The 16,451-nt window shown below is 40.2% G+C and overlaps 1 protein-coding gene across 1 annotated transcript in view; it reads right to left on the reverse strand.

The window, feature by feature from the left end:
- Nucleotides 1-15,889, reverse strand: part of ABL2 (ABL proto-oncogene 2, non-receptor tyrosine kinase) — a 78,951-nt gene extending 63,062 nt beyond the window's left edge. Inside the window, exon 1 of the mRNA XM_063298475.1 lies at nt 15,478-15,889. Within this exon, the coding sequence (XP_063154545.1) occupies nt 15,478-15,694 (217 nt within the window). The 5' untranslated portion in view covers nt 15,695-15,889. The remainder of the gene's footprint in view (nt 1-15,477) is intronic.
- Nucleotides 15,890-16,451: the final 562 nt, after the last annotated feature.

Raw genomic sequence — 16,451 nt, forward strand, 5'->3', positions numbered from 1 at the left:
GATCTAAAAGACATCTGGTTGCCTGTCTGAAACACATCTTTAGTTCAATCCACCATCGTTCAAATGCGTCAGCTTAAACTCCTAAAACAGCTACATATTTTGGTATATAAATATTTCAGATACATAAAACTTGAAAATGTAAAGAATCCCAAGTCAAGTTTTCCCAATTCTACAGTACACCGATCCAATATCCCAATCTAACAAATTAAAAACTACAATATAGAAATAAACTTTGCTAAACTTAGATTCTTAAAAAACAAATGAATCCCAGAAAAATGAATAAACAAGAAAGTCTTTGTAGATTGAAGCTAGAAATCAGGAGTTTGAACTGGGTTTGTTCCAGTAACAGAGCCAAATTCCTCAAAACAGACTGCAAAAGAAATTAAAAGGTCATCTTTCTAACAGCTATCTAAGAGCAACTCATAGAAAAGACCAATCAAAATGATCAGAGAACTACAGCAGCTTTGCTACAAGAAAGATCTCAGTGACTGAGTTTTTTTTAATTTAAAAAAAGGCAAATAACGATAGTGGTTTATTAAATCAAGGATTACATCGAAAATGTGGAAAGAGAGGAGTTTTCTCATCATCTCACAGTGTCAAAACTTGAGGTCATTCACTGAATTTAAAGGCAATGAGATGTGGAACCAATAAAAATATTTCTTTTTATATAACACTTTATTTATTTAGCCTATTTATTTATTTATTTAGCCAATTTATATGGGTGTCCAGCTCACAAATTGTGACTTACATCAGATTAAAACAGAAAATACAATGACAGAAAACACAATATAACCAAGGCAAAACCACAATCATAATCTCAACCATTACAGAAGAAAATAAAATTTATCTAACACTCTGGCCCAATGCCCAGGGGAAGAACCATTTCAAGGCTTTATGAAAGGCCAGGAGACCTCCATTTAATCCAGGACTTTGCTGCCATTGGATACAGTAACTTACAGATTTTTAAAAGGTGACCATGAAGGAAGATTGGACAAACAATGATACTGTCTCCTGAATCATGAGCATGTCATAAAATTTCATTAGTATGCTTTTGATTTTTCTGAGTGCATCTAGTTGAACTCTGTATCACATGGAATGCTGCATCAGATAGTCAGCCCAATAGCAACTATTTGTTAAAAAAAACCAGAAACTGTATTCTAAGCAGATTTTTGCACATTTCTGAAAATACCCTACAGGAAAAAAAAATAATTCTAGGGCGTTAAATAAGAAAGTACTTTAAGTTTGATAAAATTGATAAAAAGAAACACAAATACCTTTGGTTGTACTTCTTATCATATAATTATTTAATCATAATATTTTTATTTGACCTGAGGCTATGCCGTTTCTCAAGTAGCAATATCAAGAGTTTCACCTATAACCTTTGTGCCATTTTATCTTACATGGGACAGGAGCTGAAATATATAATAAAAAGGGAGCATTGGTAGTACAGAAAAGTAGGGTTAGGTAGCAAAAATAAAAATCAGGTCCTGGAAATGTACTTGCTTGGGCAATAAAAGGAATGCAACCTTTCCTTTTCATCTTGCCCTGTATTTTCTATTATGATTGTTGTTTTTGTTGTTTATTCATTTTTATTTATTTATTTTTCAAATTTCTATCACCGCCCATCTCTTGTTGCTGTTGTTATCCAGTGCAGGATGAAGGCCATTGAGAGTTATATACCATAATCTCCCATGCTGGTCCAGTGCAGGCTGGTATACAGATTTTTTTTTCTTGAGAGAGAGTGACTGGCCTAAAGTCACCCAGTTGGCTTCTGTGAAAAAGGAAGGACTAGAACCTGGGTCTCCCCAATTCTACTCCAGCACCTTAACCAGCATATAACACTGGCTCTGATATTTTCTATAAAGAACAGGATTTAAAAGTAAAACTTTCAAGCTGAATAACTAATTACATGATATAAAGTGCGTTTTATGGTTGTCAGAGGGAAATTTGTAACCCAATTATTACACATTACTATTATCTAGTAAGCAAGCTGGATTACATGAGCAAAACTATGAGAAACCATATTATAAGCACCAATGATGTTACCTAGTCAGGCAATGAAACATCTGCAAGCAAACAACAAGCTCAAAGAGCACCAAGGACTCCACAAATCATATTATAGCATAATTGAAAACCCATCTAAAAATCTCAAACCAGAATATTCTGTTTGCAGATACTAGTACATGTAAAAAAAACCCAACAACTTTCCATCAATACTGTCAAGGAATGGGGTACTCTTCATAAAAGAAAAAAGGGTATTGCAACTAGCAGAAAAACCCAAGTAATATTAAACTAAAGCCAAATAAAACATGTATTTTTAAAAAGAAAAAAGAAGATTGTGTTTTCCATATCTTTGAATTCTCTGGTATCTTCTAATCAGAAGGAAGACTAAATTAAACTTTAACACAACTCATTACAATAATTTATCATTGAAGATCTTGAATGTGAAGACAGCTATTTGTGTTGCACACAAAACTCCATGCAGTGAAATTTCCAAAGCAGATAATGCTAATACAATGTTTTGTGTTGTGGTTTACAAACACTGCCAGAAAGAAACCACAAGGGTTTTGTAATGCAGTTGGTTGCCCATTTATTGTACTGAAGTTATCTTCAGGAATCATAATGACAATATCTTTTTGAAAGCAATGAGGCATTGTATGAACACTATGTAAAGTTTATAGCAGAAAGTTTAAATGATGCTGTGAAATATAGAGAGAGAGAGAGTCTTAAATTTGACAATATGTATAAATTCATACAACATTGGATAATATTTTATCTATCTACTTCAAGAGTGAACAAATAGTTCGTCATGGTCAGAGGCTGCAACTTATTATTTTGACTGGCCAACCAAGAATGGGATTCAACCTACTGTTGTTTAGCAAATTTGGAGTCTGAGGGAGAGTTAAGGAAGAATTGAGTATAATACACCTGCAAGAGGTTTTGTATTCCTGATTCCTATTTGTTTTTAACTTGAACATTTTGCTATGAAACTAGACATTTTGCCACCAAATTTCAGCAGCGCAATTTCAGGTCATTTTCCAGGGATTGGGGGTAGTTTATGATGAGACTGAGAGAAGTTCACCCCTCCAAAGGCCTCCTGCTCCCATTCTCACCTTTATTTCTAATCTTTATTTCTACAAAAACAAAAGCCCACCAAAAAAAAATCCAAAAAAACATGAAAAAATTGCTCTACTGGGTTGCAAAATTCGGAGGCCCCAAAATTCTTCAGTGCTGCAAGTTGACTGCTGGGGTGGGGGGATGCATACGGCCTGAAACTAGTCCTCTGTAGTCATCTTCATGACTACAGTGGATGTATTCCAGTTTAAACTATGAAGCAGCAGTAAGGACTCTGGAAACTTCTACATTTGATTAACTGCTGCTCAGCATTAACTCTAAACCAAATTGTGGTTAATTTCAACCTGCAAATTGTTAAAACAGAGCAGTTTCATAAACATTGGTTTGATTTGTTGTTTTAACAGGCCATTGTTAAAAACTTTGCCAGTATTCAGATATTACAACAAGCAGCAGTCAGTCAATAATAGAAGCAAAAACTTCCAAACCCCTTTCCACTGTCTTGGAGAGACTGGAAAACACACAAGACCAAACTTTGGCATGACATGAGTCCAGAGCCATATTGAAGCACACACCAAATAACAATTCTTGACTTCAGCTTTTCAAATCAAGAATCAACAGCATTAAAGAATAGAGGAATTAAAAGGTCCCAGAACTTCTCATTATTATTCTTAAGAGTGCAGACAGAAATAGGACTCAGAGAACTGTGGGGTCCTAAAATTAACAGGCAAGATTCGGTAGACCTTGTGATGGATATCAATTTATGAAACTCATTTCCATCCCAGAGCCTAAGCAATTCTAATTTGTAAGCTACCTGAATGAGACACTGCCTAAAAATGTTGAGGAGCTCAAATGTTTGTATTACACTGATACAGGGTATTTTTCAGTTGCTCCTAAAGTATGCAGCAATGAAACACTGACTTATAATATACAAAACTTCAGCAACATAAGCCTATAAAAATACATAATCTCAAATTATGCTAGCGTTAAGTATAAGAAGAATTCTAGGGTCATGAGTATCAAGAAATGAAAAGTAAGGGAAGTTGTGAGAACAATTCCAGAAAAGCAAAAGAATAAAGGAAATGGCCAAACCAAGCAGAGACTAATTTTCCTGCCACAGCTTGTATGCTCAAGGTTTGGCCTGCTGCCTAACACAATTAAAGCTGTTTAAATGCAAAAACACAGCATGGGTAGTGTTCATTATAACAAGGTTTTCCCAAGCGAAAAAAATCTCATCTCTAAAGTATTAATTAGATTCAGCCAAGTTGTAACTAAGCTGAAGGGTCACTTCCAGAGAGCCAGGGTGTCTCTAAAGTGATGCTGTGGTCTATTCTTGCAGCAATAGCAGACTTAATAATAAGCTTCCCTCTATCCACTGCAAATTTATGACTTATATTATTTATTTAGTTAGTTACTATTTAGAGTTATATTCTGCCTTTCAGTTAGGAGCTTAAGGTAGAGTACATTGCACTGTGTCATGGGGTACGTTTAAGGGTTTGAAGGATTTGATTTTAAGAACAGTGCAAAACAACATTCCAGTTGTTTTTTTTCTATTATTCAAACTACTGATAAGCTACATAGCAGAAATAGTTTCATATCCAGCTAAGCTTTGCAAGTATGAATTACAGCTTCTGACTGCTCTGCATGTTCATGTGAACAGGTTGTCCCTCCCCTTGTGCAGATATAACAATGTATAAAAAGTACAAGTGAGAGCATTTTTCTGAACTCCAGCTTTCAGTTCTAGTCAACCTAGGCAGCTTAGGCATGTACCTGTGTGCAATTTATTATGTAAGTTTAATACATGTATGCTCTATTCTAAATCTACCAGTATTTACCCTTCCTAATCTAAGAGTAGAAGGGCTTACAAGTATTAGTGCAAGATTTCCTCTTTCTCTGGTTCAGTCATACCAACTAGCAGCTGGCCTTGATCTAGCTACTGATCCTTTGGTGATCTCATCTTGCATCATTTCAGCCTCACCGAGGAAGGTCCTACACTGGTCCTCTTCCTCTTCAGCATTTTCCCCAGGATTGTGCCCTTGAACACTCTGTAGACTTCAGATCACCTATGAACTAACAAGCATTCAGCAGTGCAAACACTGCCTAATCTATTTTAGGATCCCTGGTCACCTTTTTCTGGACTGAATCCAACAATCTATCTTGAACAGCCATTACAGCTGTGTCCATGTTAACCATTTGAGCTGCCAGCCAAGACCTCCACTTCCAGCCTTCTTCTTCCCAGAGTCCTCCTGGACCTTTTAAAGACTCCCTCCCTTTTGCCCTCTGTATCTGCCACCCCTCCTCCTCCTATGAGAACTATTACCTATCAGAATCTAAACCAGGGTTTCTCAACCAGGGTTCTGCAGAATGCTAGGGTTTCATGAGAAGTCAGTAGGGGTTCCCTGGGAGATCATGATTTGTTTAAAAAATTATTTCAAATTTGGGCAACTTCGCATTAAAGAGGTAAGTTTCCTTCTTTATTTTTAGTTTAAGAATACTGTTAATGCATATATACAGGCCTACACATGAAACAAATATAATAATGTTGTTAAGGCCTATATTTGAGCCTGAATGTGCAGGGGTTCCCCGAGGTCTGAAAAATATTTCAAGGGTTCCTCCAGGGTCAAAAACTTGAGAAAGGCTGATCTAAACTAATAGCTATTCTCAGCTCATCAGCAAAACAAATACAGAAATAAGTAACCTTTATTCAGTCAATGACCAACACAAAATAAACCAGGACGCAGACAAATAGAAAAAAAAAGCAACAACCAAGACCCTAAAATATCTCAAGCCAGAGAGAGAAGTAACATAATAGCATATTATGATATCAAAGTGTATCTCTAAGTCCAGAGTAATTCTCAAGAATTTAGTATTTTTAACATTAAAGCTATTATCTATAACACTAAAGCACCATGAAACTAAAAACATTACAAGGTAACAGTATAACTAAAATCTATAAAACTACAGCACTATGAAACTGAAAAAAGTCAGTAAAATTATCCGTGTACCAGTTTTTGCCTAATTTCCATTGCGGCAGCACAAAACACAGCTACCGAGAGAGAGACTCTCAAATCTTCTTAAACTTCGCAAGGTGCTTGTCTACTCTACCCACTTGTTTGCATACTGCAGGTAAAATAAGATTGATCCAAATGGGACAAAGGGCATGGATACGTGAAAAGCCAGCAAGAAGATGTTGCTAAGAACATGCCCAATACATATTCTCATTTCTCCAGAATGACATCTTTGTGAGAAGGGGCAGAGAGGTATATTGAAGAGATTTGCACTAAATCTTTAAGATGAAAGCTTATTTACGAAGTTGAAACATTTTTGTACACTAACGTATTAAAAAGCTATTGTATGAATTAATTTCAGTAGCTTTTTCTATTAACTCTTAGCAGCTGTGGCCTGGGCTATAAATCTTAACTTAAGAGATCTGTATATTTATTTATTTATACCTATATACTCCATATATTTGCTGAATGTTGATGCACCAGCAAGATACACATAAACAATATAGATCATATTTATTACAATGCTGATTAGCATTACATAGCAAGGTCTTCTGCTTTATGCAAGATAATACTTACAATTTCACAACTATAAGCAGTCACACTCATAAAACACAATCTGTGTTGGGACAATTCTTTCCCAACCAAGAAAAGCTGACCAAGACTCAGAGGGATTTTTGTCACCCATACAAAATATACTTCCCCAACAGTAAATGTCTAAAAAACCCTGCACTATTAAGGGCTTATCTCATTTGTGTTGGAATTATCAGGGGTCAACTCAGCATTGTCCCATAAACATAAGGGCTCTATTGTGCTTGTGGGATGTCACATGGGTCACCTGACTTCTACTTCCTCCTTCTTGGGTTTGGGGATTAACAAACTCCATTACCTCTTGGGCACACCTGCAAGCAGGAGGTGCTGCAGAATGCAGCCCTCGTCCTTCCATCTCGCTTGAACGCAGACATTTCTATTCCACATAGAAATGTGCCTACAAAGAACCAGTGATGAATAAGTGCTTTCTACTATGAAGCTGACTGTATCCAGATCTATTGAATAAATGTAAGCTACCTTTTTTTCTCTTCATCTAACTACTGTGTGAAGACTGAATTCTTTTCTGAACATAATTAAGCTTAATGTGCAAGTTTCTTTTTGGTTCAAGCTTCTACTTTGCAAGAGTGTTGTTAGCTGCTTGGAGTTCTTTTATTAACCTTTAAAAAGTTCATCAATTTGCAACCTTCTCTCCAATGTCACACATGATATACTGTGCCAATGCTTCTGATCAACTTAAAAATAATAGTTCTGAGTAGCAATGAATATAAACAGGAAAAGCAATTTTTCTTTCTAACGGACAGAACCTGATGATCAAAAAGGATGTTCTGCTTTTCCACCTAGGTTATTCCAGTGTTTATAAGAAAGAGGAAACATAGAAGCAAATGCATATTCTAAAGATACAAATTATAAGAATTAAGAAAAAAAAAGAAACATTCAATAAAATATTAAAAATTACTTTTAACTGCATAAAATATATCCTAGTTCAAATACTTTCGACGGCCCATGAAGTTCTAAAGGCTCAAATCTAACAAACACTAGGACTGAAAGAGACTGGAATAAATGATATGTCAAAGTTGGTCCTAAGCATCAACCAAGATGTGCTCAAAATGTGAGCCTTGAAAACAAAAATATATGGGCACTGATTGTAAGGACAGGGTACAGTCAGGCTTATGTACCAGCCACAAGGACCCAAAGAAAACTTTTATACATCCATAAATCTAAATAAAAATATCCCTATAGGAACAAGAAAATGGAAATAAAACCATAAAGAACAGAAGGTCACAAACTAACAGGAAAATAAAAGGCAGAGAACAAGGAATTGAAGATATGGGGGGGGGGGGGAAGGATCAGAGACACTTAATATGAATGGCAGGGTATTAACCTGAAAATAGGAGTCAAATACAAAGCAGGATTATAGACCTTCATTAATTTTATCTGCAACAAAGTCAGCAGACAATTGGATAGGTATGCAAATAAAGTCATGCTCTTCAGAAAGCAGGATCCTAAGGTGAGTAGTTTCTAACATTATCAGGTAGCACACTCCTTTATTGTACAGTAAACAACAGACAAGAGCCAGTTTGGTGTAGAGGTTAAAGCATCAGGCTAGAAACCAGGAGACCATGAGTTCTAGTCCCGCCTTGGGCACAAAGCCACCTGGGTGACTTTGGGCCTGTCACTTTCTCTCAGGCCTAGGAAGGAAGCAATGGCAAACCACTTCTGAAAAACATTGCCAAGAAAACAGCATGGACTTATCCAGGCAGTCTCCAAGAATTGGCCATGATTGAACAGATTTTTTAAAAAAAACAGCTTCTAACAGTAGTAATGACAGAGAGGAGGTATAGAGTGGAAGAGCGTAAAAAGAATTACCTAAAGAAACATGAATTTTCCAACTCACAATGTCTGTCTCTCCCTCCTGTGCAATAAAACAAAATTATTGCTCATTTCAAATATCTTCAACTAAGAAAATCAATGAAGGAAAAACTATAAAACATTCAGTTACTAAAATTGAACCATACACTGTTACTTATATTTATTATATTTATTTATTTTATTACATTTCTTTGCCACCCATCTCACACATGATGACTCTGGGCAGCTTACAAATAATAAGAATAGCAAATCACTAAAACAGTACCATATAAATACCTAAAAATATAAATACATATACAAAATGTACAATATACAATATAAAATTATTAACCTTGTTACCCTCACGGGGCCAACCACCCCCATGAATAACTGTCCCCCCTCCCATCCCAGGTGGCATAACCAAGTTTTTAATCCCTTCTGAAAGAGGGAGAGTGGGGGCCTGTCCTACCCCCGGGAGTAGCTTGTTCCAAAGGGCAGGTGCTATGGCAGAGAAGGCCCTCTTCCTGGACCCTGCAAATCGGCAATCCCTCAGGGACAGGATCCACAGCATACCCTCTCTGCCTGATTAGGTGGGATGGGTCACTGTAACGGGAGAGAGGCGGTCCCTCAGGTAACCTGGCCCCATGCCATGTAGGGCTTTAAAGGTGATAACCAACACCTTGAATTGGACCTGGAAGCAAACCAGCATCCAATGCAGCTCGCGCAGCAATGGTGTTATATGTGCCCTTCTAGGGGCTCCTAAGATTGCTCACACTGCCGTATTTTGCACCAGCTGTAGCTTCCAGATACTCTTCAAGGGTAGCCCCATGTAGAGCGCATTGCAGTAGTATATGCAGGAGATGACCAGGCCATGAGTGACTGTTCAGAGGGACTCCTGATCCAGGAAAGAGAGTAGCTGGCGCACAACACGAAGTTGTGCAAAGGCTCCCCTAGCCACGACTGCCACCTGCTCTTCGAGCAGGAGTTGTGAGTCCAGGAGAACCCCCAGGTTCTGCACCGGGTCTGTCTGGGGCAGTACAACCCCAACCAGAACCAAAGATGGTAAGTTCCCAGATACAGAGGAGCCCCCAACCCACAGCCACTCCATCTTGCCAGGGTTCAGCTGAAGCCAGTTGTTTCCCATCCAAACCCTTACTGCCTCCAGGCACTGTGAAAGGGAGGCAACAGCATCACTTATGTCACCCAGGGTGGAAATGTATAATTGAGTATCATCAGCATATTGATGATACCTCACCCCGTGGCGGCGGATGATCTCACCCAGCGGTTTCACATAGATGTTAAAAATGAGGGGAGAGAGCACCGAACCCTTCGGCACCCCACAAAGGAGGGGTCGCAGGCTGGATCTCTCGCTCCCTATCAACACCGATTGGGACTGGCCCTGAAGGAAGGAGGTGAACTAGTGCAACACTATGCCACCCACCCCTAACTCCCTGAGCCAACCCAAGAGGATACCATGGTTGATGGTATCGAAAGCCACTGAGAGGTCAAGAAGAGCCTAGATGAATGCACTGCCACCACCCCGTTCCTGCCAGAGATCATCCATAAGTGCGACCAATGCAGTCTCTGTCCCATATCCGGGCCTGAAACCTGACTGAAAGGGGTCCATATAATCCGCTTCATCTAGGAGCCTCTGGAGCTGCACCTCCACCACTTTCTCAACCACCTTCCCTAAAAAGGGGAGGTGGGAGACTGGACAAAAGTTGTCCAGAATGGTAGTGTCCAGTGATGGTTTCTTGAGGAGGGGGCACACCAGCACCCTTTTGAAGGCCACTGGAAACACTCTCTCCCCCAAGGATGAATTCACCATCGCCTGGACCCACCCACACGTCACCTCCCAAGCTGCCTTCACCAGCCAGAAGGGACAGGGATCTAGTCAGCAAGTGGTGGCATTTACAGACCCAAGAACCCAGTCCACTTCCTTGGGCCCAACAGGATGAAACTGTTCCCAGATAACCAGGCAAGTACGGTCCCCAGGCATCTCCCCAAACCCTGCCCCATGCCTGGCATCCAACTTGGAACGAATCTGAGCGATTTTATCCTCCAGATGCCCAGAAAACTCCTCAGCATGGCCCTGCAGGTGGGTTTCTAGATCCACCTTCCGTAAAAGGGATCGAGTGGTCTTAAACAGGGTCGTCAGGCGGCATTCTGCGGATGCAATAAGAGCGGAGAAATACTGACGTTTTGCCACTGTTGCCACAAAGTAGGCCTTAACAGCAGCTCTAGCTTGTGTTTGGTCGAGTTTGGTCCTTGTCTTTCTCCAGCAGTGCTCTAGACATCTCTTAATCCTCTTCAGAACACTCAGCTCCTTTGTAAACCACAGGGAGTGTCGGGCTCGACTAGACAAGAGAGGCCGTGTGGTGCTATCCTGTCCAAGGCCCCAGCTGCCTCCCTATTCCAGATAGCAGTGAGGGCCTCTGCTGGACTGTGCGGCAGATCCTCGGGTATAATCCCCAGCTCCCTCTGAAACCCTGCCGGGTCCATCAGTTGCTGGGGGTGGACCAGTTGAATTGGTCCTGCCTCCCTGCGGAGGGATCAGCATAGGAGAATCTCAAGGTCACCAGGGTGCGATCGACCATGACAGATACTTATATACTTTTAATAGCTGGTTAACAATCCCATCTTACCAATGGGACTATAGTTGTGGGTGAGAAGCAAACTAGAGTTCCAATTCCACGTTAGAAAATATATGTTCATGCAAAGGCTTATTCCAATTCCAAGTTAGAAAGGTCTGGACCAGTACCATAACAACTACTACATGGACAACCTAAAGGTCACAAAACAGTAATCTGTAGTTGGTCTTGATGAAGTTATATTATGAAAAATGTATACCAACTTATATAATCTCAAAAAAGACTTCAAGAATAGTGATAATACTAAAATTGTTACCAATTCCATTTTCTGTCAAAGACACATAGTACTGCCTATATTTTTAATAAATTCCTATGGAAAAGATTTGAAAAGCAATTCCAAGCTACATACCAACATCATTTTCTCGTTCTGGATACTATGAGTTTGTCATGAATACTGTTTCCTTGTTGTACTGTAGTAGATAAGAATTTGTTTCCACATCTGTAATTTGATTTCAATGAGCTCCAGAATGAGACTGGGAGAATAAGCAGCAAACCAGAAGCCTGACAGTCTTCAAGGCAGTGATTACTGTCCTCTCTGCTTCTAGACAAGAGACTTTCAAAATTGTTCAGGCTGTAGAACCCATTAGTTAAAAAAAAAAAAATCTCCCAGAACCCCTGATCTAAAGACAAAAGTCTAGTGAGAGAAAATTGACTATACTGAGTGAACTTTTTTCACTGACTTGTCACAGAACCCTAGGAATCCACAAAACAGTTTGAAACCTAAAGGAGGACGGATTCCAGAGTACATCAGTGGAATGTGTATTGCTTCCAGAGTGAACTAAAGGTAGGACTGAGGGGACTCCTGAAATTCAGCACAACAGAGCTGGCTACTGAGAAAAATAGCAAAGAGAAAGGGGTCAAAATGACTAACTGATATATGAAGTGTACCATACCACTCACCAGTGAGCCTAATACCAACCTTAATGTGGGTTTATAATCTGAATTTTGTGGTGTTCATCCTTAGGGAAAGGAAACTGGGGCAGGGAAGTCAAAAGCTATGAAGTATTAAATTGCTAGCTAGTTTTAGGGAAGTGTTTTGTAGAATATAATTGGGGCTTAAATCCTGACAACTTCATTCTTTGCCATGATTGCTTTCAAAAAACCAAATGAGGACATTTTCTCTGCTTTCCAATCATAGGCTCAAATGCACTTTCTGACTCCCAATCCTACAACTTATTCAATGATCAACTGGAGGAGAATGTCATAAGTACATGGCTGTGTCTCCTCTTATTTACCAAGACTTGTTCTGGTTACCAAGCTATTTGGCAAAGGAGTATTTTCCCTCCTGAACTGTCACATCCCTCCTCTGAGAGGACTATGGGTCTCACTGCAGGACTCCTGCCAAAAAAGCTATGCTTGAGTTCTATTAAATTATCTCTTTTGCCTTACTTAACATGCTGAAAAAATAGTGTCTGTAAGCAGCACAGAGAGATTTGAATTGCTATCTGGTAGAGATAGTAGCAAGATCATTGCCACCTATAACATGGGAGGGAATTAAAGGGGACACTATGTTAGCACTTGTATGAGTTGCAATGCAAGAAGATACATTATGAGCATGTCCATATTGTTGTGAGTTAAGTGGCACCACCAATATCATTTCTTATTAGTAAGGTTATAAAGTTATAACAATGTTTCCATCAATTCACTCCCAGTGACTGTATTATATGGCTTTTAATTGTTTTAATATTTTTGTAATGCTTGTATGGGTTTTTTTTGGCATTGTTTCTGTTTTAATTGTAAGCTGCCAAGAATCACAAATGTGAGATGGGCAGCTATAACAATAAATATATCTATGTTTAGTGCCTTTTTGGATTTCTCAATGGCGTGCTTTCTCTTTCTACACTACTCAAGTAGAGGACTTGGAAGCCATATTGATAGCATAACACCCCCAGCACCACTGGAATGTAGACACCATAAAACAGGGTTTCTCAACCAGGGTTCTGTGGAACCTTAGGGTTCCATGAGAGGTCCCATGAGGGGTTCCTTGGGAGATCACAATTTATTTTAAAAATTATTTCAAATTTGGGTGACTCCACATTAAAGAGGTAAGTTTCATTCTTTATTTTTAGTTTAAGAACACTATTAATGCATATATACAGGTCTACACATGAAACAAATATAATAATTTTGTAACTTGTGGCCTATATTTGAGCCTGAATGTGCAGGGGTTCCCCCAGGCCTGAAAAATATTTCAAGGGTTCCTCCAGGATCAAAAGGTTGAGAAAGGCTGCCATAAAAGAACAAGAGCGCAGAAGAAACCATTCATTTTTTCTTCCCTTGATGCACCAGTAAGATTAAATACCCCTGGACCTGCCACCTACCAATTATCTTCTCTATTAATTTTCTAGAAAACATGGGTACCTTAAAACTTTCTCATTAATGCTCATTTTTCCCTACAATGCCTATCCACTGGGGAGTGACCTGTCTATTCTCTTTTCATATAAAAAGAAAAGAGTAATCGAGGAGCAAGTATAACTGGTTAGCACATCAGACATACATAATGCATTTCCTAGAACAAGTTGTACCATTGAGGTTCCACAGCTCAAGGACTCTAGGAAAATGGGTTTTCTGGAGGCAGAAAGTTTAAAAGCCACTGTTGTAAATTTGAATTTCCCTTTCTGCCTGCAGCAAATATATAATCTCATATCATTTCCTTTTGTCTTCAAGCTGAACATGAATAAGCATCATTTCTAGAATCTCAAATTGCAACAAAGACAGCAAAATACATAACAGGTACAGAATAACTACTTCAAATTATCAAATGCCATACAAGATTGCAAATCACCCTGTGATATTTAGCTGAATAAATACTATTTGGCCAGTTCCAGATCAGACACAGAATACAATATAACTAATATGTTGGTGATAGGTGCCTATTTGGGCTTTCTATAAAAGCCACATGGACTTCCAACCACAGTAAAGTTGTACAGAACATACTATTGCACAGTATGTTACGTTATATAATGTCTATCACAACACCATAAGAGAACAAGAGTGACAGAAGAAACCATTCCTGTTCTCTTACCTTGCTGTACCAATAAGGTCTAATAGCATTGGCTCTCCCACCTTCCTAACCGCACAGCCTCCCAGTTAGAGATGAGATGCTAACTTTCTCCCAAGAGAGCACAAACTCTCATTTCTCTTCTGTCCTCATCAATGCCAGTAAAAGTCATTATGAAATAGACTGTTAACCTAAGAAGAGTAGAGCTATCATTGCTATACATCCAAAGAATGCAAAAAGGAATCATGATAAACAATGACTATCACAAAACTGGATAAAAAATAAAAGAACCTCTGGGGCACTTTCTGGGCTATATGATAGGAAAACTCTATTACTGCACTTTGTGCCACGTATCTTACCAACATTCTTAATATATTAAAAGCATTTTAAATGAGACCCTGTGACAGAAAAGAAAAAGCTGATAGGATATCAATGAAAAGGAGGAGATAGGTGAGCAAGGATACCACTTCAATTTCATTGTCACCACAGAAATTAACAGGGAAAACAATATTCATAAAGCAAGGATCTCATGTAGACTACATTCAGACTGCAAACACAAGCACTGTTTGTTGGGAAGGTCTAAAAATCCCATGAGTACAACCATTAACAAACATCACCCAAAGGGTTGTAAGCCTGTAGAAGTACCATATGCTACTAACACAGACTTAGTACAATTATCTGTATATACACCTGGAAAGTCAGCCAAAGTAAGTTATGCTTCTGAGAAATACTACACACATTTCATATCCTGAAGGGGTAGCCATGTTGTGTGTTACAGTAAGAATGTCCTCTGACACTTAGAAAAGCAACCCATGTATGGGGGACATGCACTTTCATATACTGAAACCTCTTAATGAAATGCATGAAGCTGTTTCTTAAATATTAACCAGTGACCTGAAAGAAATAGGGCTTTGAACAAACACAATATGCTTTATTGAAAGTGGCTGCTATTGTCACCTATATGACTAAACTGGAATCCCCAAATCTACGATTTACCTATTAATATCAGATACTGAGAAGGCACAACAAGGGAAGGCTGCTACCTACTTGGGCACTTCCCAAAGGGTTCTAGCCGGCCACTGTTGGAGGCAACACAGCAGATGAAGCAAACCTTTGTCTACTGTCGAAAAACAGATCGTCACGTTTTTAAGGCGAGGGGAAGCGACACCAGCCCTGCCTCAATGGCGCTCCTAAAGACATGACCCCCCATCCCAGCCTCTGCTTTTGTGCCACACCCACCCGCCTCCAGCATCTGCCGCAACCCACTCTCTCGCTTTCCCTCCCTCCCTCCCTCCCTCCCTCCTTTCTTCCTTCCTTCCTCCCCGCCCCAGCCCTCTTCCCACCTTACCGTGCTGGGTGAAGATATTGAAGCCGCTTTCGGCAGCTCGTGGAGCAGCCGCTTCTCGCCTCCGGCTGGCAGGCCTACTCCCGCTGCTATTACTCCCCCGATGCCCCCTGGGTTGGGACTGTGGCTGGGAAAGAGGCAGCTGCTGCTGCGGCGGCGGCGGCTGATGTTGAAGCGCAGCGGCACCCGGCTCGCCGACGCGGCCCACCTGCTGGCCCATCCCCGCTCTCCTCCCGTTCTGGGCCCCCGCCAGAACCCTCCGCCTCCTCCTCCTGCTCACATGCCGCCCCCTACCCCGCTTTAGGAGCCGCGCCCGGCGCTTCCCAGAGCTGCTCTGCCTCCTTCTCCCGCACCGCCGTTCTTCGGACAGACCGTCACGGACTCGCCCCCTCAACCCCCGCAGCCGCCATCTTAACCACCGAGCTTGGGGGAAAGGACAGAACGACTCCCTCTCTCCCACTCTTCCCACCTCCGGTCCTCCAGGGACGTCGGTAGCTCCTCCTGGCCCCGCCTCGTCTATGCCTGCAGCACCGCCCCGCAGCGCCCGCAAGCGGGATGGCGAGGCGGTTCCTACCCGTCCTTGCACGCCTCGAGGTTCTTGTCTTTTCTTTGCCAGCTCGCTGGGAAAGCGAAGGAACGGCACTTAAATACATCGGAAGAATCAGATGAAACAGATAAATGCACGCAGGATATTCTAAGTACGCAATATCCCACAGTAAATATATGAATCATTATTACTCTGTTCTCTCAAATTTCGGGTCGAAAAGTACATTTCAATTAATTACTGCATTTGCACAATCAAGTACAGTAATGAATTATTTGCTGAAATAAATTCGTCCAAGGTAATTTTAGAGGAAAAAGTGGTATAGCTTTTTCTTTTTTTCTTTTTGTTCTATTAGGTAGTCCTCACTTAGCATCCACAATTGGGACGGGTAACTCCCTGGCTAAGTACCATGGTCGCTAAGGGAAAGTCATGT

This window comes from Candoia aspera, chromosome 3, assembly GCF_035149785.1.
Source record: "Candoia aspera isolate rCanAsp1 chromosome 3, rCanAsp1.hap2, whole genome shotgun sequence".
In the NCBI taxonomy this organism is placed as follows: Eukaryota; Metazoa; Chordata; class Lepidosauria; order Squamata; family Boidae; genus Candoia; species Candoia aspera.